General features: G+C 43.2%; 1 protein-coding gene across 1 annotated transcript in view; it reads right to left on the bottom strand.

Annotated features, from left to right (window-relative positions):
• cd276 (CD276 molecule) overlaps positions 1-27,173 on the bottom strand; it is a 100,773-nt gene that overhangs the window by 66,701 nt on the left and 6,899 nt on the right. The window contains exons 3-4 of the mRNA XM_053866258.1: positions 6,919-7,269; positions 2,981-3,277 (exon numbers count right to left, since the gene is read on the bottom strand). Coding sequence (XP_053722233.1) covers positions 2,981-3,277; positions 6,919-7,269 — 648 coding nt within the window. The remainder of the gene's footprint in view (positions 1-2,980; positions 3,278-6,918; positions 7,270-27,173) is intronic.

Raw genomic sequence — 27,173 nt, 5'->3', positions numbered from 1 at the left:
AGTTTAATGCATGTAACATGAAATCCAATGATCCACATTAAATACTTTACTGCAGTGGAGGTTTAATGATCATGAAGCAGGTTTTAGAGCAGAGACTGAAGTGAACCATTGGGTGCCTCAGATGAACCCAGTAATACTGGGTTCATCTGAGTATTACTGTTGTCATTGCCGTTGCCATTTCAGGTTGTATATTTTTCTTGTCCAATTCTGTTCATACAACAAGACAAAGTTAGTGGGTGTAAGTATGGTGCGTTCCAGTTGCGCTCAGACCAGGGAAATTCCCATTTACCCCCCACAAGTCTGCAATCCAAGATGGCTTCCGCAAACGTAAACAAGAAATCGGAGTTCTGAATCCATGAAATACGCCAAATGAAACAAACGCATTCCTCAAATTTACGTTTCCTTTTCATACTTCAAGTTTTCTTGCAGCAAACAGAGCAATTATTTATTAAGATTATAATCCGATTATATCCGGACAAGGCACAAGTCTTCCTTTCCTCTTTTTCTTCTTTTCCTGGAACACACTGAAGTAGACTATAACATCATTCCCACTTGTGCAGCATTACTAATCATTAGTGATGGGTTTTAAAAGGAGTGTCAAACCGGTACTTCAAGACACAGCTTTTGTTCTTGTTTTAGATGTATGTACTAATGTTTTTTTTAAGTCATTTTGCTTCACTCCTTGTTTTATATCTGTTTCACTTGTAAAAATCTAAATAAAAATTAAAATACAAAATACAAATATGTGCCCGGCAAACAGCTTCAGTAATCTCTTTTTATTTTATAGTAAATACATGCACCTGTTTAGACCACTCCCTCTACCTGAATTCAACGGAGGCGAAACAGGCTATAAGACTTTTTTTTCTAGATTCCATATTCAAATTAAAGTCAAAAATACCTATAGTTAAAGCCATAAATGTGGAGTCTGTGTGCCACTAAAAATACTGTTCACTTTTGAAATACAGTCTTAACATACTTGCAGTAGAGTTTAAAACTTGCTACATGAAATCCAATAATCCACTTGGTAGTAAAAGTGTGACTGCAGAGGAGGTTTCAATCATGCTCATAAGCAGGTTTTAGGGCACAAATAAAAGCCAGAACCGAGCCTGACTAAAGGAGATGTGTTCCGACCAAATACCTAGAAATCCAGTCGTCTTTAAAAAGCCATTACCATCTAAATGACCGTTTTATCACCCCGGGTGTCAGATTGTAAAAGAGGAAATAGCAGCAACAAAAAGTGACAAGGAAGGCGATAAAAGAAGGTATTTCAACCCAAAACTCAAATTACCTTGACGGTTGCCTCAATCTTTCCTACTTCGCCGTCATATTTCATCCTCACCATGTGTTTGGTCCCACATCCCACGCCCCAACGGCACCCAGTTACTGACCATGTTCCTGAAAAGGGCAAGCGAACGCGGAGAAAGGCCACCTAGCCTCGGCTGTCCAGCAAGCCTGATCTGCCAATCGGCCGTCCTGTTTCCAGACAGCAGAGTTATTTCCCAGCCCAGTGAAGCAGCGCTCGGTGACCTCTGCCTCGGCCGTCGCCTCGACAACCACAGTTTCAGCGGGAGCTCCAGCCCGGGGAGCGGGCCTCGGCCGCCTGGACTTATTTATGAGCTATTTCACACGGCGATGCTCCCATTTGAAACTAAGCCTTCGCCTAACTTACATGGTCGCTCTTAACGGAGAAGGACACCAGCAGGAAGCACGAGTATGTTCAGGACTACCAAATGGTACTTAAAAACGTAGCGTCCATTTGAAAGGTACATGACACTCCACTAATGATAGAGCCATCAGTTTAACTGCACGTAACACCAGTTGTCAGTTTTTAATTCAAAAGGTTCCTGCAGAACCAGCTGGTGGCGAAGCACTTCTAATGTTTACGACACTTCAGTGAGAAAAAGAAAAATACTTTCTTGCAAAGCATGTGGCTTTCGGGAAAAGTTTTCACAGTGAAAGTCTGTGGATGATTTGACCATTGGTTAGCAACTGGACCAGGAAGTTGACAAAGAAGTAAGAAAGAAGTACAGGTTCAAATCCTAATGAGGACGTTACCACGACTAGCTGCCTGGCACACTCAAAGGCATCGAAACTAAATGGAAGGGAATCATCAATCATCACCAAATCCGAAATGAAACGCAACAACTAAATGACTGGAACACCTCACATGCTTGCTGATCTAAAGTTGCGGCTATATAAACAGATGGACTCGGTGAGGACGGCTCCAGATTGGAGAGAGATTTAGCCTCATGATTCAATATAATGACATACAATGTTTCTGTTTATACAATTTTCCCCCTCATGTTTCCACCACAGGCTTGTTTTGGTTTGTTCTGATTTCCTCTCTTTCCCTGGAATGTGTGTTTTTGTCTACCATGTTACTTTGTGTTTTACTGTACCACAACTGACTGACCATTGTGTTTACTTTGTGTTTCTGGACTAGTGTTCCACAAGTCGTATTTCTCTATGTTCTGATTGTTCTTTCTTCTGTTTCCATCGTATTTTCTGAGTGTCAAACTGGTCACAACAGTTTTCCAGTGGTTGTATATTTGAGTGTTTACGGTAAAGTGCAGAATATTGAAGATGTCTTCATTCATTATTCCGTTACTCTAATTGTTTCTCTCCTTGTACATTACGTGAAAAAGGGTGCATTTCATGCCTTAAAAAATAAATCAATAAAATGAAACAAAAAATAGAAAATGTAGTCATTGTTATTTCTGAAAGTAAAAAATACATAAATAAATAAGAAAAAGAAAGAAAAAAGTTTCTTTGCAGCAAATGAAAAGTAAGGAACCAAAAACACCCTCATTTATGAAAAACAGCAATAAAACAAATGAACTGACTACAAAAACTCTGTGAAGAAATGGTATGGAAAATGTCATGAAAAACTGAAAACATTGTACAAAAAAGGTTGTTTTCTTCCCTCCACCCACAAAAGACTAATACACTTCCTGGTTCACTACCTTAAACTGTGACTCACCTGTGACCGTAACGACAGCAAAGTCCTCGTCCGCCAGAAGCGGGTTGACCAGTCTGCAGCTGTAGGTGCAGTTTGGCTCCAACACGACGGTCAGTCTGCTCTTCATGTTGAACAGTCCGTCCTCGTTGGCCACAAAAGAGGTCGTGATGTTGTCCGTCAGGTTGCGCCCGCTGCCGTCCTGCCAGATGACCCCGGCTACCGGATACCCTCCATAGGCGTGGCATGTCAATGCCAACTCATCGCCCGGGCGCAGGTTCGATTCCGGCTCCAGCAGAATCACAGGCTTGGAGTAGGGCGCTGAGAGAAATGAGGGGAAACCAGATTTTGGTGAGTGGGTGAGCCAGGGTGGGTGGGAAAAACTATCATCAACCACAGTCTGGATTCCGCAACCGTCGGCGAGGGAACGGTTTGATACCCGATAAATTCTTAATTCTATTGAGCGAGCTCAGCATTACACAGGACTGGCGTTTTATGAAAACAGATGAGCAGCAACGGATTGTGACGCTGCATACTCGCAGGGCTCCAGCACTCCGGGGAGCTCTGTTTTTCCTGTGATTCATTTGCATGCAAATATGTTGTTTTAAATTGTCATGTGTTCTCGCAAAATATGGAAATATATCTCAAAACACAGAGTAAATTCAGTCATTAAAATGACTATTTGTTTTAATTAATCCATTAGCTATGTTTATCTGGAACATAAATCTGATTTTCAGTCTAATCTTGGATGGTATCTGACTCGAATATAACTGAAGACTGGTGCACCTAAATCTGTGGTATGGCAGTTGATTTCCCAGCACTGGGCTGGACCTGTAAGCTCCACCCCTGCCAGTGTGTGCGACAAATAATGTCGCTTATTGCGTGTGCTGTCCTGATCTATCTGCCAAATCAAGTGTAAATATATATATATATATATATATATATATATATATATATATATATATATGCACTGGCTGTAGTGAGCAGCAGTTAGTCTGAGATCCCTACAATTACCCTGCACATTGTAGTAATCTTCGGAAGAAAACTTTCTGGGTCGAAAAAGTGCTTTTCTCGACTCAAGGACACTGGGTAAAAACACAGTTTAAAATAAATAAAAATAGTGGTGTAAAATTAGCATAGAAGAGAAACGTTGGAGGGAACAAGCAGTTTGAAGCAGATGGGTTTTTAGCCACGATTTGAAATATGAAAGAGAGTCAATGCCTCTGACGGCCGACGAAGTTCCAGTTGGGGAGCAGATGTGGGGAAGAGCTCTGCTCCCTGTGATGCTGAGAATGGCAATGGGAGCTGAGAGGTGGAGGGAGGAGGAAGATAATTCAATACAATGGCTCACCAGTGGAAAACTTGGCAAGAGAATAGTTTAATCTACCACCGGTCCAGGGAAAAGTATTACCTTGGGGTAACGACAGTGGTACTTTACTGACATTAGGGTAGTAGAGTAAAGACTAAAAGCTCTGTAAATCTTTGTCGTAACTGACGTCCCTAAACCAATCCAATCAGAAAAGCGCTTCTGAAATGACTTACAGGGTTTCCAGCAGGATTATTTGATCCTCCTCTGCTAACTTTAGTGGTCTTTTTTAAGTTCGGTTGGATTTATATATCATCTAAAAAGGTTGTTTTAGTGTTTACCGTTGCTTTTCAAGACGATAGATATAAGTGCTTCACAGAGCGAGCAGCCACTGTGAGAGCCCAGCCCTTTGGACCACACCATCACGGTTCCATGTCCGTCTTAGACCTTTAGGATTTTATTTAGTTTACCTTAGAGATAGAAGTGGCTTTATTCATTTTTGAATTAAGCATCTGTTTCTGATAAAAAAGTTTGTGTTTTCTGAGTAACCCAAGTATGATAGAAGTGGAGCATCTAAAGCACAGAGCCGCGCCTATGATCACCGGCGTAACTAACAGTCGGGCTAATGCTTGCTAACATGGAGGTGATGTCGTCTCTCAACAAATCATGTTGTGAGAACTAACGACGAAAACAACTCGAGTGAAAGAAGTTGGGGACAAATCGACACATCTGCAGAGCAGTGTCGCCCCAGACATCGACAGAGACAGAGGAAGTTACCCACACTTCTCAAAGGTATATCATGTTAATAGACCATCTTCACATCTGAGAAGCAGCTTGTTTACTTCCACTGCGTCGCGGAAGCCGACACCCATCACCCAGTCCAATCACAGTCGAGCAACTCGGCTACATGCCACAATAGTCAAGCTATTAACTGCTTTGGTCGCGTAGTCCGACTGGGAGAAATTAAAAATGTTCTCCAACTGTCGGACTAAGCATTTTAAAAGGCTGAACATAGCAGGACTAACACAATTATTCGGTATTCTGGGCCGTCAATTCACCGCAGTCATTGTCTGCTGTTTTATGAAAGACACCTACTATGGGGGAGGTGCGCCATCTCAGTGCCTGTCTAGGTGTGTCCACTTGTCACGGACTGGAGATGCCCAAGTGGCACCATAAAGATTCCGAAGATCGTCTCAGTAAGAGCTCTGTATGAAAATAATTCCTGGACTATAAGTCGCTCCTATTTTTCCACACAGTCGTAACATAGTGGCTTAAACGATAATGGAGCTAAGATGTAGTGCATCATCACGTCACAAGAACGGAATCACAGTGGGTGTGGCTTATATTCAGAGGCACGCTATAGTCCAAAAATTACGGTACACACACGGCCACAAGAACTCCTTCTGCTTATTTATCATTTCCCTTTCAGTCAACGCCTCTCCAACGTGCAGCGACCTCATCTGAGAAAATGCCGAGCAATTCCCACAACATCAGCGGGGTTCAAGCCCAAGATGGAGGTGAGCAGGCCCCGGACAAAGACGCAGCTTTGTTCGAAACAACACTGAGGAATGAGGGTTGAGAGGTGAACCGTTAGCCTCCTCTGAAATCCCCATCCCAATCCCTGGAGCTCCAACACGGACCTGCAAAGAAAGAGGTTGCTGTATTCCCCGAACCAATCAAGGCACAGCAAACAATACGGTGAAGCCGTTTGTCTGTGCGGCTTTTTCAAAGTGGACACAAAGACGGATTCACTAACTTCCCCTGCTGTCCATTTGACAACCGGGCAGAATGCCGCAGAGATTTTCTCCCAGACTCACATTAGCATGTTTAAAAATAGAACGTCCAGGCATAAAACTGAACTAATTCGTCACTGTAGGAGGTATTGTTTTCTTCGCAGCCGGAGGGAGGAAAAAAAAATGTGATTCATTAACAACAGCAAACGCACTCGCACCCTCCGAGTAAAGCAGAAGTCTGAGAGGGCGGGCGCTATCTTTATAAATAAATAAAAGCCTGCAAGCTGCGACGGCGGAGTCGTGTAGTGATACAAGCCAGGAAAGAGTTAGTGATGGCCGATTGAGCGCAGCGGCTAATAATCAAAGTCAGCAGATATTGACCACAACAGAGACCACAATCAGCGCTTATTGACCAAACACAGCGCTAAGCAGCCCGGAGGAAACGGTTTATCACCTGCCCGCGTCTCGTGAGGGGAAATTATCTTAAATCAACCACTACATAGGTGAGTGTGCAATACGTTTTATCGCGCGCTATTAACGTTTGAGCGTATACACATCGAGGATGCAATCCATTCCCGCCGTTAAGTGAAATCCGAGGGGGAAATCGTTGCGAAACGAGACGCCTTTTTTCACTTGTTTATGACCCACAAGCGAGATGATTCAGGGGCGGTGGTCCGGCCGCTCGTATCGGTGTGGACATTCAGATTATTCATCATTAGTGCGCCTCAGCTGGTGAACATGTCGCCTACAATTTATTCGCCGGATCCAGTGAAGCGTGTAATTGGACAGTGGGTTTATTGAAAAATACCCATTAATATGCAACAGTAGCTAGGCATTATGGGAAATATAAATCATATTTATTTTTATTTGATTGTACCAAAGAAAAGAGACGTAAAAAATACATTTGAACTCTGTGGACTCACCCGCCACCTGCAGGAAGAAAGCCGAACTTCCATAGTCCTGCACGCGGACGAAGCACATGTAGCTGCCTTCATCAGCTACCACCACCTTGCTCAAGAGAAGCGAGGCGTTGCCCTTGACCAGCTCTTCGGGAAACAGGCTGGTACGGTTGGCGAACCTTTCCGCCTGGTCCTCCAGCTGGTCCTTTCCTTCCCTGTATGCGTACACGTTACGCTTGGTGTCTGTGAGCTGCCAGAAGACGGTGAGATCGGACAAGCCGAAGGGGCTGGTGTGGTTGAAGGAGCAGTTGAGTACGGCATCCTGGCCATGCAGTGCTACAACTGGCTGATCAGGGACTCGCACTTCCAACATAGCTGTGGAGAAGAGAAGAGAAAATCGGTTAAGGTGTGAGTGAAATTATGCTACATACATAAACAGCTTTGAGAGCTGTGGCCAAACTTGGGTGAAAAAAGGAGCTGAGCTAACACCACCTGTTGGTGAGCTGGATCGGATGATTGGGAAGGTTGACATGTGACAGATAAGCTTTTGAGAATGGCAAGGGATCGAGGACTCAAATAAAATAAGTGAATTTGGCAAGGCCCCAAATGGCCCCCAGGCCAGACTTTCACAGCCACATGAATGGCTCACAAGGAATGCCAGAACTGCAACACCAAGAGCAGAAACCAAGGCTTTGTCGAAGCTTGCAAACATGACATTTGGTTTTTAAACTTTCAGTGTCGTAGAAGAGCTCTGCCTCTCTGCAATCTCCACAATGACCTGGGTCTTTTTGTGTGCAGGCGTGCGTCCTGGAAGATGTGTACTGTTTGTCTAGACCCGACCCGGAGCAGAGAGTCCGCTGCATAATCATTCCGGATTAGTAGCCACCTCAGAGTTCTTCTATTGTATTCTCCAGAGTCAGCATCCTCCATTGATCGCTGTCTGCTCTGGTACAGGCCAGAGACTCTCATCAGCATCACACGGGAGAGAAAAAGCCTGTTAGCCTCCGGGGCGATACACTCCCTCTTTACTCTGCCTGTCTAATTGTTATAATCATCGTGGCATTTTAGCCTCCTCACCTCCCTCTTTTTTTTTTTTCTTTTTCTATCAGCGCTGATGTCGGGTCGCTCTGGCACGGGAGGGATTTGAGTTGCAGGTGCAATAATTTGATCCCACGCAAACATTAAACATGGGAGGTGGTTTATGTTTGACAGCTTCAGAAAGAATCCTTCAATCAATCCGACTGGAGAAAATCATAGAAATATTTAGGACACTCCCAGGGATGCAGTCAGCCGTTGAAACAGTGACACCTTGAGGCTCAATTGAAGAATTGCACTCAAAGAGTTAATGTTCTCTTTCTCCTTGCTGATTACATTTTCAGTCCAAAATAATTGACAAAAAAATTCAAAGACATTCAGTATGTTGAAAGTAAAAAATAAGAAGGATGTGCAAATATTAAAACTTCTGAGTTTGTGTCGGACTCAAAAGGTCCAAAACAGAATTGGTAAACTGGACAGTTCAACTGGGTAAAGCAGAGCTGGGTGAAATTATGACCTGGTGTGAAGAGGTTTCAGTGCTGGATAAGGTTAGACAACAGTTCCAAGAGCAGTCATTTGCTACCCGGTCTGAAATAGATACAATCAGAGTAGATGGACTATAATAATAATGAATAAGTTTCAGTCCTAAACACAGAGAGCCCAAGACAGACTTGGGAGACAAGTGAATTCTACCAGACCAGTTCAAGAAAAACGCTGAAACAAGGCAGAAATAAACTCTGTATGAAGTGCAAAATAGCAGTGTTGTATTGCTCAACACTGGTCGCAGGACCAGACGTCTACTCTCAGAGTCAAATACATTTACACTCGATTTCTCAATCTCTAATGTGTTATATTGCTATTCAACTAACAAAACCACCACCTTCATGCTACCTTTTTGCCAATTGATAAGGGGACCAAGAGTCCTCTCATGGTGAGCTTCAAATACAAATGTTACATTAATGTCAACAACATTTACCTCCACCAGAAACGGAAAAAGTATAACCATAATAATATAAACATAAGTATAAACATATTTAAAATAAATATATATAAATCAATTAAGAAGAGATTTGATTTCCATGGAGCTCAAGTTTGTTTGGATTAGACAAATGTGTTCAGTGTGTGTGGCCCTTTGCTTGTATTCATGTGGCCCTCATAAGCAAAAGTGAAATTACAATTCACATAAACGGCGGCACTCCTCTTCCCACACACTCACAGCGAAGAAGCCGCTCACATGCACAACTCCCAGCTGTTTTTAAACCTGATGCGCCTCTATTTTCACCACACAGTTTCACCACAGAACCTTGGAGTGATCCTTGCGGACCTGCGAGGCCTAGGACTGTCTGCACCGCAGAGCTAACAGAGCTGAGGGCTAATGTGATGTCTCACTTCAAAACTTGATTGATACTCACAGACTGTCAAAGTTTGCCTTGTGGTTAAAAAACTAAATGCACAACAAAATAAATACGTTCGAAAATGTGAAGCGAGAAAGAACAATTGTTTTTATGAAGTTCAGGCAAAGAATGCTAAGGATTTGTCTGCAATAAAATCATGCAGGAAAGTTATTTAAAGTAAGCAAATAAACCAATAAATCATGATATATTTTGCCATATTTTCCGCCCCTTTCTGGACACATTTGAAACAAATACATTTTCTGCAATTTGTTTCGGCCAACAGCCCGGCAAAATAACAAGCGAGTGTCAGTAGCACAAATGAAGAGGGATTTTCTGTAGGACTTTAAGCACAAGTGCGCTTTGGCCGAGGTTCCTTTGGTGGTGAGCCTGGGGATTTCTTTCAATGAACCAACGGTGTCGTGGCTTGAGAAAGGTTGGAAAACACTGAGCTAAAAACCGACAAAATGAACCAGATATAAATAGACTTGTTAGCGTGAAAGAGCAGAGTAAATGAGGTAGTCCTGATCGGACTTGGCAAACTAGGAAATGTGCGTTAGTTCACAGTGAAAACCAAAATAAGGAGGAGGGAAAGACAACCAAAATAAACCCATTAAGGTGCTTAATAGAACTGGAATGCTAATCACGCTCATTGGTTGAGAGTGTTGGTCGATGATTTGCAATTCCTAATGAAGGTTCTGTGCCGCTCCACCTGGAGCGAAGAGAACAGGCCTATCACTGTTTCCAGTCACGAAGCTATTCCCCGAGTCCTGTGGCGAAAGCAGCTGAGGGTTTTCTTCTTTGCTCTGATTACAGAAGCTGTCCTGGTGCGGTGGGAACTTTCCACGGCTCCACATTGTGCCAGAATCTCCTCAGCCGGGCTACAACGCTGCAAACAATACAGATGAGCTGCTGGGGGAAAACAAGCCGGGGCTGGCGCTATTGTGCCAACGCCCACTGGGAAAACCGGGAGAGCATTTCCTCGCAACCTTTACGATAATGAACCGGGAGATTTTTTTGTGTATTTTTTGGAGGCGGTGTTTGTTGCTGTTTTTTCGGGGGGGTGCAGGAGTGGAGGGTCAGCGTCGCCAATGCGACGTGCATTCTAAAGCACGATGAGCGAGCACAATTAGATCAGTCCCTGAGCAGTCTGCAGTGATTCACAGCACCAAGTTCACGCACAAGGGGGATGGGAGGAGAGCCAAGTAGCGGCATCAGTCATCAGACAAAGAGAGATAATATCTGGAGATGGGCCAGAGAGGAGTATCACTCAACTTCATTCAACACATCCTCCACATGCCTCGAATTTTACTTTCCATCTCCCTTCTTGAGCAGCAAAAATGCAGGGGGTAAACAGGGACAGTGTTTGGGGAAATGGAGACACACTTGGAAGAGGAACAGTGGGGAGGCAGCTTACATCGCCCCGAGGAGAGTGGTGTGGATCAGAGAAGAGAGAAGGTCAAGCTAGGACACCTGACGCCATGGTAACAGCACACTTGACTTTAAATAAAACGCTTTGGTGCAGCATCTCGCCGGAATGTTGTGTGCACTTATGGGGAAAAGTTATTTAAATGTTTGCTGGCTTCTCATTTCATTTCCTCTCGTGTGTGTGCAAGACAGATTTTCTCTCTTCCAGTGGCAGTCATCACAGGTGTCGAAGTAGCATTTCAGTTTCCGCGAGCTACAAAGCACAAGGAGTGTGAGGACTTTGGCTTAGCGAACGTGTGAGGCTTTAGATATTTGAGGACGAAAGACGCCGGCGGTCATCACACGTCCGTCATATTCCCAAGCTCCTGCGTCAGTGGGGGTAAAGCAGTGATGAACCCCACGGATCCAGGCGCCAACATTTTGTTTTACTTTGCAGAGGTGAAATAGTGTCCATCAACTCGGCTTGTTTGATTTTCCAAACTCGATATTTACTGTTGCAGCCTGTTCAAACAGCCATCATGGAAGCTGCACAGAAACAAGAAGAGGAAGCAAAACTCTAGAGAAAGCAGTCAGTGAGTAGGATGCACTTTTTTTATAAATGACAAACGCCGTCAGGCATGTGCCTGTAGTACGTCCTCGCAGTATGAAGGGTCAAGGAGTCTCTTCAACCACCCTCTGACTCTATAGACTTCAGTAGTGATGGGCAGATGAGGCTTCATGAAACAGTGCCCTCATTTACCCGGCTAGTTCCAGGTATAATGTAATGTAACATCCATGATGAAGGGCATACATTTGAAGGATATTAAGCGTGCCAAATATCATTGGAGTGTTGTTCAAATCCAATGATTTCAGAGCAAATAGTGCCATCTAGTGGCCGGTGAGGACCAGTCCAGCGCTGTTAGTCATTGCACCATCACTGCCTACCTACAAGGACGTTTGGATCTAGACCTCCCCTCATTAGTCCAAAGTCGTAGACCAGCCTTGTGAGCCCCTCCAAACTGTGTTCAATTTATGAGTCAAAGCTGTGAAAGAAATGAAATCTGGGTCCTGCGAAGATCATGTTCTGAGATTTCCCCAAGCTTTAAAAACGAACGGACAAATTTGTCTGGAGATCAGAGTGTGAGAGTGACTGAAAGAAGCCTAGAGTATTGGATCTCCCTGGGGAACTCCTCGTCTTTTCACCTTCTACGCTGTTGACTTCCTTTCGATTTCATTTGTTCTGAAGAAAGGCGACTCAAGAGACTCAGGCCCTCAAGAGTACATGTGCTTCTGAGGACCTCCTTTGACGCTGTGGTCGCTTCTAATTTAAACTAGCAGCATCACAGTGAAAGAAATCCACTGATTAAGACTGTTCTGTCTGGTATGTTAGCTCGGAATTTGGCAGGAAATTCCTCATCCTTGAGACTAATGAAGGATCTCATCTTATCTAATGCGCTTTAGCCGCCACCCAGCCACCGATGAAGACATCCTCAGAAGGGCAGACTGGAAGACGTCAGGCTGAGAAGATTTATACGCTGCACTTTGTCTTTATGGGCCGCCGTGCTGTTCGAGTGCCTGTGAGACAGAGACGGCCACTTTCACAGCCGACATGAAATAAACTCATTACAGCCTTTGTGAGCAACTGGCAACGAGCCTCGCTTAGCAGTGAGAGGCAGATCTGACTAGCCTCCGAGAGACGCCGCTTCCACTCTACCCGCCGACTTGTCAGCGCCACACACTCGTGACACAGTTGTCACAACACTTTCTTTCTCACAGCCAGACTCAGGTGTGCGAAGGACCAGGAGCATGACGACATGGAGAGCGAGGGTGTGGGGTGGGGGGGTGGGTCGGGACAGACAGCATGGGAGGGGGGCGGACAGGGGAGTTTTATAGCGTTTGCAAGGCGATGCACATGGCTGAGGGTAAATAAAACCCAGACACATCTTACATCAAGCTGTCGGAGAGAGGAGGGCTGCACTTACAAAAACACGGTATAAGCACCGTATAGCTGCGGCTGGTTGTCTCAGTGGTGAGTAACAAAAAATACCAGAGAGATGGAGCTCAAACATCTTCATGTACAGTAAGGATAAAGCACAACTGTCATGACAGCTGAACTTCATGTCAGCGGCTTGGTTTCCAGCATCAAGAAACAAAACAGGAGTTTTGTATCACACTCTTTCATGGATGCTTCCATTCAGTGATAAAGACATTAGTGTTAACAACATACCAGTGTGGTTTTAGACGTTTCACCAACAAAAAAACAAGGCACTGCGACACAACTTTTCTTCCCATCATGCAAATTCTCTGACTAAATCTTCCTCCTCAAGTTGTACCCGTCATCTTCACATCCAGGGACCTCATGGGTTGTCTACCTCTTTCACCTGGTACAATAACTGGTCCAGCAGATTCCCCACCAATTTCAGATTCAGTGACCTATTCTGCTTCCTTGCTCCTTTCGATTCCCTTGGCTGCATTAATTTTTGAGGTGAACGTCTGGGTTTATCTGCCTCATAAAGTAACAAAGAAATAGATGAATATATTTCCATAAATTTTCAGGAAGTGTTGATCAAGGTGGGGTCAATTTGTTTTGAGAAGTGGTTGAGACAAACGCTGTGAGCAAAGTGACTTCTGTGGTGGGGACAATTATTTTATTAGGTTACACTTTAAATTAAGCTAGTTTAAAAACATCTGCAACACCCGCTAGTTACATATTTTAAGTGTAACTGTAAAATATCTTTTCTCATTACGGTAATTCATCTTTCGTGATTTTTTTTTCTTTTCAGGCCACCTTAGATCAAGCTAGTTGTTCCCCCGACTTGAGCCGATCAGGCTGAACTAAACAATAATTTATTTTACATGTGACAGTCTGGGGGAGTGAACATATCAAATCTTTAATATCAAGGTTATGATGGCTTCCAGGATTGTTGTGTTATGGGGACAAAATGACTCGTGGCAAAGAAGTCGGGGACACCCTTCAGAAAATATTTAAGATAATTTTGACTGATAAAATATATGAATGGTGACAACATACAAATCATACTGTGGGTGAAAATGAGATCGTATACACTGTCCCAGCGCCTTTCCAGGAGTTTGAGTTTTTTTTCTTTTTTTTTCCCTTACTAATACAGATATAACGCAACAAATGGAAAGTATCTTGTTTACTTTTGGACTCACCAGCTTTGATCCACTGCAACAACTGATCAGCAGTTCAGTTACCAACTGCATCACCATCATTGAGCCTGTGAGCAATGTCTCATGTCTATGAACATGTTAATAAAACCTAACTGTATGTGTAAAGTGCCCACTACTGACCTCTGAAAACACTGCTTCATGAAGCTACATCAGCTCACCACGACCGACTACCCCAGCAACTCAAACCAGTGGAATCCCAGTTATATCCATGGTTTAATGTCAGATCTTTTTACACAGTCACAACAGACGTGAACTACGCTGTCCATGATGCTGGTGTGTGTTGTCTGCGATATGAACTTTATTCAGGCACATAGACAGCAGCGAGGTTTGCAACAGTGGGAATGACCTTCTTCTCTCGCAGGCTGAGCTGAACTGAGGAGAAATATCTGAACACACATACATGACCTGACAGAGACAGTAGCTCTCAGATGGATAGACAGTTCACAGAAGGAATTTATCCGACAACTTTTGGAGCCCGACATTGACCAAACAATGATACGTCTCTCTTCCTCCGTTGTTGACACACTGAAGCGTCAGCGATGGCAAAAACAAAATCTAATCAAAAGGGGCTGATGAAATCAAGTGAAACTCTGAGGCACACAAAGACTGGTGCTTTTAAATACTGTGACACAACTGGCAAATTGTCTGGCGGCTGCTCTGAGGCAGAACTCTTGTTTTCTCTGACAATTTTAGCATCAACACAAACACACCTATGTCCAGGAGCACTGAAAGTATAGAAAAAGTAAGTGGATAAAACAAGAGGTGGTCAGAGAGAAATTATTTCAGTGTGAAAAAACTCAAAATGTTAGATTGAACTGGGAAAAAAATATGACTTGAGCTCTTCATAATGAATTTCATTGTTTGTTTTTCTTTACTTACTTGTTAGTTGCATTAAAAACACACTCTGGAACACACTGGAGATGGGCTGCACAAGAGTTCTGTTCAAAATGTGCTCCTTCCCGACCATGGATGGGTGACGTCTAGAGATAGGTACCGAATTAGGTACTTTAATTTGTACCTAATTCCGTCTGTACTACCCAGAACAGATTTACGAAATATCAGAAGCTGTACGACGTTTCATTACTTTAATGCATCTTTGTGAGTGTGGGACCTGAGGAGTAGGCAATTTTCCGAGTTGGACCTGAACACAACATTGCGCAGTGACGTTGGTACTTGCAGTTGCTCTCTATATCAGAGTTTGCAGCTGTTTAGCACGTTAGCATTTAGCAGTGAACTCAACATTTGGCTGCATGCTACTCATAGTTCTCCGTATGTATGGTGTATGTGACTCAGTTGGAAACATAGTATTTGTAAAGTACTTGTAAATGTGTGCTGTGTGACTGGCACAGGAGAAAACTGAGCCGTGCTCCTGTTCATGTTGCAGTTAAGGTGACAATGCAGTCTGCTCCAGGTAAAATTGTCCGTCTTGCAAGTTGAGCTTCTCCAATGGTTTTGGGACAGAATCTTTATGTGTGTGCTGCACTGAGATTACCAGGGTGCTGAAAAGATCCTAAAATGCTTAAAGACTCTTGTTTATTCACAGACAATTACTTCATGCCTAAATAAATATGTAGATTAAAATGTCACAAATTAAACTGAGTACTTTGCAAAAGGCCTCAAACTCACATCTAATGTCACTGTGATCGGTGTGTTAAATACAGCATGAGTGACATGGTTCGAACATCAGCACTGTTCTTTGATAAGCCAACTCCCAGAATGCAGCATCATCTCCAACATGTTCTCCTGATCCAGATGTTGGATCTACGCTTCACTTTACAAGTGCCACCAGAGGTGCACTTTCTGTCCTTTAAAGAAGAACAAATCGAAGAAGCACAAACAGAACACAGCCCTTAATACATATTCCCCACACAAACAGACGGAGACTCACACGCAGACACCCAAAGGCCAGGAGCAGCATTGATATTCCGCACCTGTATGATTCCTGACAGCTCCACGGCAACACAGTCTGAGGAATTGGACACGAGAACTGTGACACGACAATGAAGACGCTGTTCAGAAGCAGCTCAGCCCAGCGGTTCCATCGAGGGACACACAATTACATTTGAGGCTGGAGTAAACAGGGAGGAAAAATCAACTGGGACTGTCAAACAAAAGTATTTCTTTATTTGTAAAACAGTCTCACATTACTTTTTTTTCCCACCAAATTCCTTTATGAATTGTTGTTTCGTGACTAATCATTTAGTTAAGCCCCCGACAATTCCATTATTTTAATCAAAAAATTACTCATCGCTTTGATGCAAATATATGTGGTTGAACTTCTTTATTTGAAAGCTTTGATAAGAAGTGCATATTTTTCTCACATTCATTTTAAAATCTGAAATAAGGAGAGTTAAAATATGCAAATGCTGAAAATTAAGTGAAAATAATAAACTTTGAATTTGAAAAATTTGAATTATTATATGTTAAACACTGTTGAAATATTTTTAAAAAATATGATGACATGTCATGTTCACAAATAGCTTTTTGAATATCTAAAGGTAAAAATAAAAATGCCATAAAACATATTGAGTTATATCTACTACTACTAGTACAACTAATAATAATATAATAATTGTAATAATAATAATAACAATAATATCAGCTAAAAAAACAGAATGAAATTCTCACTACATTTTTAGTGAAAATATTGTGTTAAAAACATAATAAAATATATATTTCACGGAACAAAAATTAAATGTGGGAAGTGCATGTTTGCAATTTCAATAAATGACGTTTCGTCTAGGTCACTGCAATATTGACTTCTGACAAACCGACTCATGATCTGGCTAGAGCGGCGTCATGACTGTGAGTGCAGACTTGGCTGATATGTAAATCCATAGTGAGCCACAACACAGCTCAATAAGCAATAAGGCAACATAACTTCATCATGGCTCAGCTCAATACCAAACACTAACACACACACACACACACACACACACACACACACACACACACACACACACACACACACACACACACACACACACACACACACACACACACACACACACACACACACACACACACACACACACACACACACACACACACACACACACACACACACACGGACAGACTGGCCGCAGCTCAGGTAATAATGATGACTGTTCGATAAGAGACAGCAAGCAGAGCCTTTTCCCACAATCGATGGATCCCATTTGTTAAACACATGTTCACTTGTTTAAAGTCAGAGCTCCTGCTTCAACAAAGCACACGGTGGGAAACATGAACACGGACAGCGTCATGCAGAGACGGCATCGAGTTTGGCGGAAAGAGAAAATATTGACACAGCAAAGGTAAACAGGTGAAATACTAACAGACAGAGAATCTTTCTCCAAGTCTGACTACAGGCTGAGGCGTGAGGCTTTTACAACACTGCCCCCTGGTGCCGCTGTGCGCAACTGCATTAAAAGAATCCATCAAAGGAGGAGTTTTGATCTGAACACAGGTGGCACATTAAAAAGAGCAAGCCGTGATGCAAGGCTTTGTTTTGTTTTCAAGATTATTGCAGGTCGAAGACGCCAACTAGCCACCTTCCGTGTACCTTAACTGAGGCACTGTCAAATTCAAGAGACAAAACTAGGACAATAACTGTTTAGAATTCTGAATTTTAAACAATAAGACGCAATCAAAAGTGTGCACTTGTGTCAAATTTAAGGTCTGGGAATGACTCTGTGGGTCGCACAATTGTTTGGATTTGAGTCTGTGGATATTTCCACCAACAAAGTTGAGATACATCATTTTGTTACAGGAAGTCCTCGTGTGATACCTGGCTCCGGGGAGTGAGAGGTGATAGCAAATAGGAAGCAACATCTGTGGGAGATTTGACATTCCTGGTCTATTTTTATTTCCAGCTAAACCTCTGGTCAGTACTCCTTGCTTTATATGCAAACTCGTGACCCCGTCTTTGACCTTTTAATGTGTTGACGGATGATAATGGATGCTGAGGAACTGTGGGCAGATGAGGGCAAGCGTCTGGCTTAAGGGTTCAAGAGCAGAGTAGCTCTGCATGAGTGGGAGGTTCCAGAAGGATGGGAGAGATTCACTATCACGAGGTCAAATTGGATTCTTGCACAGTTTGACTGTGCAATGCAAACAAACACAGACTTGTTCAAGTTAATTCACTCACTCTGATCGTGAAGTCTACGTTGTCGTTGAAACTCCACATAGATGGAATGAACCTTCCATAAAGATTTTTAAGGGGCGGTTTCAAACTGCGGGTTCTGTCCTGGGCGGCCTGAGTTCGATTCGCCCCCTGCTGTGCAGCCTCGCACCTCGGCGCCTCAAGCGATGTCCCTTTTTCTCTCCTCAGCTGACGGCGCTCAGCGCAAAATAGCAGGTTTGTGACCCACGACAAAGCACTTCTCAAGGAAGTCGTCATGAGCCACACGACAACCTATTTACCACCATTGGCTCGACCACCTTATTACTCTGTCACTTCTTAGCATGATGAGTCGTCGGACAGTAGCTGACGACGGAACACAGCAACGGCTGTAACAGAATGTGGCGTTTCACAGTCAAAACTCAACACGAAGGAGTGTTGTCATGTTTAAAATTACGGAAGCAAGCTACGAAAACGGAGCGTCCACACTGCACTCGCAACCCACTGAACAAAGTGAGAGAGATTACTGATGATGGAAAAGATTTTAATCATGTGAAGTACAGATCCAGACGTCCGAAATGATCAATGAATAGTCTGGTGATCTTCAGTAACTTGGGAAAAATTTGTGTCTTCCCTCTTAGATGTCCTCATGCACATAGCTGTGAGAGCCCAGCAGTGAAAACAGTTGCTATAGAGCACAGCATTATTCACTTACAGAAATCTGTCTGTCAATAAAATCAGATGTTTATCAGCCTAATAAAGGGTTATCAAACACCCACACAGAAGCATCAACTGATGCTTGAAACTCTTTACTGCCCGGCATTTATCATGTTTGTATGGAGAGTTTCCCGAGACAAAGTCCATCTCTCCAGCGGGGATCAACTCCGCGACCAAAACCCGGCTCGCTTGTGTTCACATCTTGGACTTCTGAGCCGAACGTGCTTTGTCTCCAGACAGAGCGCACAGTGTGAAACCGCCATAATTCACATGGTATCACGATTCACGTTAACACATGTTGTCAATGACTGACGGTGGACGGATGAGGAAACGGGGCTTTGGCTGCGAGGGATTTTTGTTGTCCAGTTGTCCTTGGAACTGGGAAATTACAGCTCCACCTCCAGGGATGACATCACGTCAGATACAGAGTCAGAAGGTGGGAGAATTCTCACCTTCTGAGCACGCAATGGAAGCTGGCTGCCTGAAGTGTCAACAGAGAGGAGACCTCCTGTTACATTGCGTATATTAGGCTTCCTCCTGACCAATCTCAGCAGAGTGGGAGTGGCTGGGAGACTGTCATTTCAGCTCCTGGGAAAATGTTTCTGATGCCCAGGATTATGTACGTTTTCTAATAAATACTAAGCAGATATTTCAAATCATAGTTTCTACACATACTGCTTCAGAAGGGGTCCAATATCACTTTAAAAGATGCGAAAAATAACGAAATAATTATCTGCCAAATTAAAGAACTGGTTGCATTTATCATCAACACCAAGCGTCATAAAGAGGGAATGTTGCACCAAGTGTACTCATTACCCTGCAAAAAACTACTGATAAATATTACTGTCACTCCTTCCCACTTAGGTCTGGCGACACCAAGCCAGCGATCCGTAAGTGCTTCACGAGGAACGATCCACTTGCATTTCACATATCAACCACATCCCTGCAGACATGCAGCAGAGTCACATAATGGCTCCGAGCGCTCTCACCCGCAGGACCGAGATTGCAGGATATTACTAAAATCAATTTTTAACCACCCCACCAGGCAGCGGTTTTTGGCCTTGAAATAATCATGAGGCGCTTATGCTGTGATGCACTCAGTCACAAGTGTGAGGAAAGAGGAGAACAGAGGGAAGACTGAAGCAGCGCAACAGAGACTGGTCATTACGTATGCATTGGGGTTGAAAGCAATCTGTGTCGAGCCTTTCCTTGATTGTTTTTAAGAGAATACTTCACTGGACTCAATCAAATTAGCAGCAGCATTACTGATACGGGGTAATAACCCTAAATTGAATTCCTACACAAGCCGAAGTGTCCCCTCTTACGCACAATCAATTGCTGTGGAGAGAGAGGGAGGACAGGACGATAACACTTGCAGCTAGCAGACTTTTAAAAGTACACCAGGGTTTCAGACAAAGGAGGGACATTTTCTCCGTCTCCCACTGTAATGTGCCCCACTCAGACCGTCCATCCAATTGCACCGATTACTTGTGTTTCATCGTCACATATTGCTATTTCAGCATCAAGAATTTTGAGGGGCATTTTCTTTTTTAAAAAAATGCCTGTTGAAAATTCTAAGCAGGACGTTTTGCCGAATGTGCAGGTCAGTGATAAAACAACGTCACACTCTCAGGAGTTTCTTCAAGGTAAAGCCAGAGATGGACTTTTGGAGGCAACAAAAAGGACAACACCTGCCGTACTGCACTCTCTGAAGGAGCACAATGATCACTCAATTGGCTATCGATTTTAACACACACTAAACTAGAGGTTCACACCAAACACAATTTAAGCAACAAAAACTCAAGCAACAAAAGTGACTTGTTTACATGTTATGTAAATCTAAAGGAGCGCTTACCAACATCAACTGTTGCGCTACAATATGGGCCCCTTGATAGCCCATTGCTACTGACGCTTCAAACTCAGTAGCAAGTAGCAAAGATCCTAACTCTGGCAAGTCGAGGCACATTAGCCAGTCAGCTCAGACTTTACATGGAGTGAGGGGAAATTCATCGACTTGAAGAAGTGAAATGGAAAAGAAGCTGGTCATAGCGGTTGGTAGCATTTACCACTCACCAAGATGACGGCTACTTTGAAGACCCTGTGGGACCCAGGGACCAAATCTTTTCTTGCTTTAATACACTTACAGCGTCGATAAAAGGCCTGTCCAGTTAGCCATGTTTATGTTCCTGTAACTTGAGACCCGCCCACAGCAACACCAGAGACAGGGGGGAAGTCACCTTTCTGGCTGAAAACCAATGAATTTAATTTCATCTTCGTACGATCTTGTCACATCCGAAGTGAGCGTCCAACAGTGTGCTGACCTTGCAAAAATAAAGAGTCCTTCTGACTAGACACTTTTTGTTTGATGTGAAACCACAAATATCCTTTTTATTATGATGCATGAAACCAAGTTATTCAGCTCAACAACAACAGGATTGCATAATTGTACCACGGTAGATACTAGGGTAAACATCGATTTACGAAACAATCACAATTCTCATTTGCCAAGACTCAGACTCTCTTGAAAATTACAAAAAGATTTACTTGCCTCCTTCAGTTCACTTTGTTTGTAGCTGTAAATCTGCAGTGGTCTTTACTTGTGATGTTTTATGACTTGTAGTAGCTAGCTGACAAGTGGTCAGCTGCTTGTCTGAAATGGTAAGCTAAATTGTGCAACATAGCGTTGCGTATCCATGAATAGTTCTGCAGCTTTTGGTGAAACAGCGTCTGGGCCTTCCTGGGGTCCCATTGAGTCTGCATCATATCCCACACTAGCGCCGCCCCGGGTTACACCATGCAGAATTGTGAGGTCACTTTGATGTGAAGGCAGTGCAGTGAAAAGGCAGTGATGACACTGGTTACGTAAAGCTTGGACAGAGACCGTGCTGAGGGGTGGACATCAGTAAACTGGACAGTGGTGGAATTGACAAAGGTCTGCTGAAGGCGAGAAGAGTTATCAAGGAGACATCTAATCAAAAAGTTATCTTCAATTTGATGAAGTGGTAAAGATCACACATTAAAAGCCAAGTTTGAGGAAAACAATCAAGCTACACAATTGCAAAGAAAAATCACAGAATTACTGCAAAGTTTAAATCCTGAACAGGCACTCCGTCTCGGAGAAGCCTCTCTTCGACTGCCAGGAAAGAACAGCTGTGCAAGTCGTGCCGTGGAGAGGTTTCCCCAAGAACCATCCATCACCCAAATCCCACGCCCGGATACAGCTGGGACTTTGTGAGATATTGTTTTCTGCGTTGTGATGACAACTGTTGTCTTGAGATATCCTAGTGTTTATCTCCTGAAATAGTGTTCAAGCACTTCCAAGCGTCCTGGAAGAAGGCGGTAATCGCATTAGTGACATGGGACACTTGCCACGGAGCGAAGGACTGACTGAGCATACAGATGTCAAAGATTTATCGTCTCAAGAATGGCATGATCACATGAAGAATTCACCCTTCAAAATGGAGTCCCTGAGTAAAAAGCCAGCACAGGCGTCTGGTACAGACAGGTGAAGTACAGTTCTGCCAGCCATCTGTAAGGTCACCGAGTGTTTCAGGCCATACTCCAACTCCCTACGGATTTAACATCCACCACATCACACGCCAACTGACCTTTTCCTTCCTTCATTACTTAGTATGAAGCATTCTCAGAGACAAGTTGAAGTTGGGCATCACAGAAAGGTCCAAGCCCTGCAGGGGGCAGTTCTTCATCCATCAGCAGTTTTACAACCGCAGTGCAGGGAGGGTGCGAGAGAAGATAGCAACCTAACCTTTTCATCTGACATAACTATGGATGTTAGATGTAAATGGTATGAGTTTATCCCATGAGCTTGTTTCACACAAATTTGCCGCAACAAATTAGTGCCCAAAGAACTCCAGGGGTTTGAGTTAGGAAGTACTGATTTACGAGGTTAGAACGAACAGAAGCTATGCAGCCAACAAAGCCCCAAAAGTAAGGGTGGGGTAACTGATACACCGTACAACCTCCAGAGGCTGAACAGCTTTCAAACTCTAGCCACAAGCACAGCGGTAGCTCGGGTTAGGTTAGCAGAATGTCCAGGAAGGAAACCTGGATAAAGTGACCATAGAAATGCCAACGACACCAAATTTCAGTTACGGTTCAAGAGTGTGCAAAAAGGGCCTTTTGGGGGGTCCGCCTGTATTTACAAAGGAGAAATTATTGCTTACTTGTTGTAGCCATTACATTTTCTCCCGAGTGCCAAACATGCATTAAAGCACGATTGAATGTGTCTGTATGTTTTAATAAATGTGTGGAGGGGATCATTATTGTCAGTTCCAAAGAACCCAGCGGTGCTACACGCGCACATCAAAGCAAGACCCCCCCCAACTAATTCACTTAGTGTTCCACTTAACAGACCAGAGTCTGGAGTGTGGAACAAAAACCCATTACCCCTGAGTTAAGTTAAAGAGCTCCATCAGTCTCGAACCCTCCTCCCTGCCTTTGCTCCCGGTGAGAGGACAGTCAGTAATGAGCAGACCTGAGGCCCATTTGTGCCGGAGGAGAATCGGTCCCTAATGAACCACAGACGACACTAAAGTCCACGGAGTCCAGATTGAAATGTGCCACTGATGGCCCATAGGAAGTTGTGCCAGCTCAAGCAGAAAAGAGAAAAGGAAGGGAAAAAATGTTTCGGACGACTAAAGTTTCTTGTGAACTTTGTGGGTTTCATGGGTGTGCTGAACTGAACGTAACTTAAAGAGGTCAGTGAGATGTTTCATGAGTCACAGCCACAGTGTTTTAAACACAAAAATGTGTACAGCTTCTTCTCTTGGTGCCTCAGTCAGGCTTGTGGGGCGAAGTTTTAAAAAAAGGTTTGGCTGGAGGGTGTTGCTTACGTGGGAAGATCATTAGTGCACAAGGGTTACGAAAAACAACTCAAGCTAGTGAGTCATCTATTTTAAGTTTGCTTTCCGGCTATGGAAATGACCAAAAAATTGGAAGGATAACACAGATAGAAGTTGGACGTATATTAGATCTGAAAACCGGCACATGGATAGAGATATGAAAGGTGTGTACCTCTCTCAAAAATAGCATCAATGGCTAGCTTCCGAGATAGTGTTTTCCTAAACCATCAAACCAGGTCTTCAGTCTAGGAGTCTACCATGTCATACTACCATTGATCTGATGGCACAGTCCAAGACTGATGGCAATGTGATAATGTAATGTAGGGCGTAGTGTATTGACATGTGTCACATAGTAATTTTCTACTGTTGTGTTAAGGTTAAACTAGCTCAGAGGAAAGTGCACTGCAAAAAAACTCTTCTAAAAGCAAGATAAAAACAGTCATTCTTTGTAAATATCAACTTGAAACAGGTGAAACCATGTGTCCACGCAGCAAGACTACTTGACTTGAATGAAGATTGTTATATAATGCAAAGGACACGTATCCAGGGGGCCATAAAATGAGCAAAAAGCAAGTTTACATTTTAAAATGTAAGTTTAGAGTATGCTTAAATTAAGCATAAAAACGTCTTTGAGAACTTCATAGAAAACCTCTGGTTTTAAGATGATTTTGCTTAGTTAGGGTTAGTTTTAAGAGGTTAACTTAACTTTTAAGAGGCCAAAAATAGGGTTGTGGTATATGGGTGGCATGTGTTTGAGGGGTTGTGGTATAGATTAAACAACTTATTATTATTACTACATCTTAAAACAAGGTGTATTTTGATGAGACAGGGGCAGAGATATGAAATATACTTCAACTGTTATTTACCTCATTCAATATTTCCTGTCTATTAAATACAAAAAAGACAATGTTGTGTTTGAATTAATATTTTAGTGAAAGTCAAACACCAGAAACAATATAAATTATCTGACACTTTTACATCTAATGTTGTTTGTTTATCTTGCTAAGAAGAAAAAAACATAATTTGCAGTGTGTCGCTTGAAATGCTAATTTCATAATGCATCTGTACACTACATTAAGATGACTAAGGATATTAGGAGCAGTGTGAGAGGTCTTGTCATCTGAAAGTTGAGGGGATTTAATCGCGATTCCGAAAAGTCATGTAGGAATGCTGCTGGCTCACATGAGTGATGAGAGAAATGGTGATGTGCCTGAAAACTGCCAAGCCGGACGGAGGATTCACTAAAACTGACAGGAGTTTTCCTCAATCGACATCAGGGGAATTAAACTACATTTCATCAGAATGTTTTTATCACTACAGCCCACTATAGTTTTATGTATCCTCTTACGATCCTGACTATAAAAAAAGAGCAACATGACCTTTTCTGAACAGATGGGGAGCACAGCCTGGGGCAAGGGGGAGGCCCCACTACGAAAACCGCTTCAAGTGCAGTTTTTGGGATGTGACTCATAAAGAAAACACACCAAGTAGTGTAATTCATGGAACTGTTGAGAATTGGACCTTTATTGATTTGCAATTTAGGAACGAATGGAGTTTGATCATACAAAAGTAGATCCTTCATGAAGTGCAACTAACAGACTATGTCTACACTTTACAGCCAATGGTTTTGATGATTAAGCAGAGCATATTGGGACTCATTGCGGTGTTATATTTGCTACCAGTTCTGGTGTGCTATCATCATTTTATATTAAAGAAGCATTAGCGAGCAACAACGTGTTCCTAATCAATCACAACACTTGATGTCTCCTTGAGCAGAATGAACAGAATAATAGCTGTAATATTTACATTAACAAGTCTGTGACTGTGGGGCAGCAGCACAGTCGGCTATCGATCAGCTCTGACCTTGCTAAAGTCCTCCGGACTATAGGGGGGAACTCGCTGTTCCAGCTTGACAGAGCTGGAAGCACTGGCAACTCAAAATGACAAGTAAACAATGGATTTTGCAAAACATAAAGGTACTTTAACACCAGACATGACTTGGAGACTCTCAAGTCGTGAACAAAACATTCTGCTGGGGGACGGGCAGAATTGTAGCCCTCTATCTCAAGGCAGGCAAAAGCACAACTGAAAAACATTTAATTTGATGTGAGACTGCTATGTCTGTGAAATATTTACATACTGTAGCGGGACTCCCAGACATAGAGCACTGCATTTATAAAAGTTTCCACTCCGGATGTTTTCAAAAGATTCAGATTCAGGTGGCTAGCGAACGCTGCACCTGCCTCCAAAACGGCGATGGATCCGGTCGTTTCCGTTTCTGCGTAAACGACACCTGAGAAAGGTTGGACATCTAGCTGTGAAATTAATAATTATTTCTTATCATCCCGAATGTCACACTCAGACCCGCGGTTGTTGCTATGGGTCATCAGCGCTAACATTCTGCTGCTGAGGAACCAGCCCAGAAAGCTCTCCGTGCGCTATCAAGTGCTGGCGCTTTCAATGGCGTGTTTAATTTGAGGCATTTTCCCGTGCATGTGCTGCAGGATGCAACGTTTACATGACAGACTGAAAGATCCTCTACAGCAAGCATGCCGCTGCATAGTGAGCAGTGAGTAGGGAGGAGTGCACGACCAGCGGGGCTTCATCAGAGCGGCGACTGTCACAGGTGATCGGTTGCTGTGATCGGCTGTGACAGGTAGTGCATCGGTGACTGATCAGTCAGAGCATCCCTACCAGGAAGTGACAGGCTGATGAGGCTGCACGAAACAGTGTCCTCATTTTCGGAGCTCAGTAGGTGGCGCAATTGCTTCTAAAATGATGTCAAAATTCATTGAAGTGGTTGTTCAAATGCAACGACTTTAGAGCAAAGAACACCAAGTAGTCGGCACAGAAAATGAGCATGGTGTTTCATGAAGCCTCATCAGCCCAACACTAGTCACCAGTATATCACAAACACATCTCATCCAATCACACTGTGGAAATTTTTCATGAATTCAGCCATTTGTTTTTGGATTGTGGGCGGAAACCAAAGTGCCCAGAGGAAACCAGAGAGAACATATTAAACCATACACAAAGAAAACGAGCAACAGACAAACAAACCTGGCGGACAAGAATTGTAAAAGTTGATAAGAAGGAGTTTAAGAGGCTGACCCTGCGGGGTGAGCATGTACATGAGGGATTGTTGCTATACAGTCCCAGTGCTTAAGTCACTCGTCACTGTGTGACACTTTTACTTCCCAAGCCTCAAACTGGAAAACGATGACAATCAACTGTATAATTCAACTTGACAATTTTACATTTGCTCTGTCTTCGACAGGATATGTGCCCAGAGCTCTGCAGACAAACGCCACCGCTCTTAAATCCGCTCGCCAGCTCAAACTTTGTTTAAGCCTTCAACTGAAGACGTATATGGATTTAAATCAGAAAATGAAAATCACATTTTCTCCATATTAAAGCTATATCTTATCTTCTTAGGACGAAATGGAAAGTTTTGTGTGTTCTTAGTTTAAGAAGCTGCCGCTGAAGTTATGGAAAACATCACTGGTTTGCATGTTTGCTTCTGATCAGCCATTCATTGTTCGACAGGGTCAGCAAGGGCAGCACTTATGACAG

Source organism: Synchiropus splendidus, chromosome 5 (genome assembly GCF_027744825.2).
Source record: "Synchiropus splendidus isolate RoL2022-P1 chromosome 5, RoL_Sspl_1.0, whole genome shotgun sequence".
Taxonomy (NCBI): Eukaryota; Metazoa; Chordata; class Actinopteri; order Syngnathiformes; family Callionymidae; genus Synchiropus; species Synchiropus splendidus.
The sequence above is the reverse complement of the archived record's forward strand: the minus strand, read 5'-3'. Positions and strand labels throughout refer to the sequence as shown.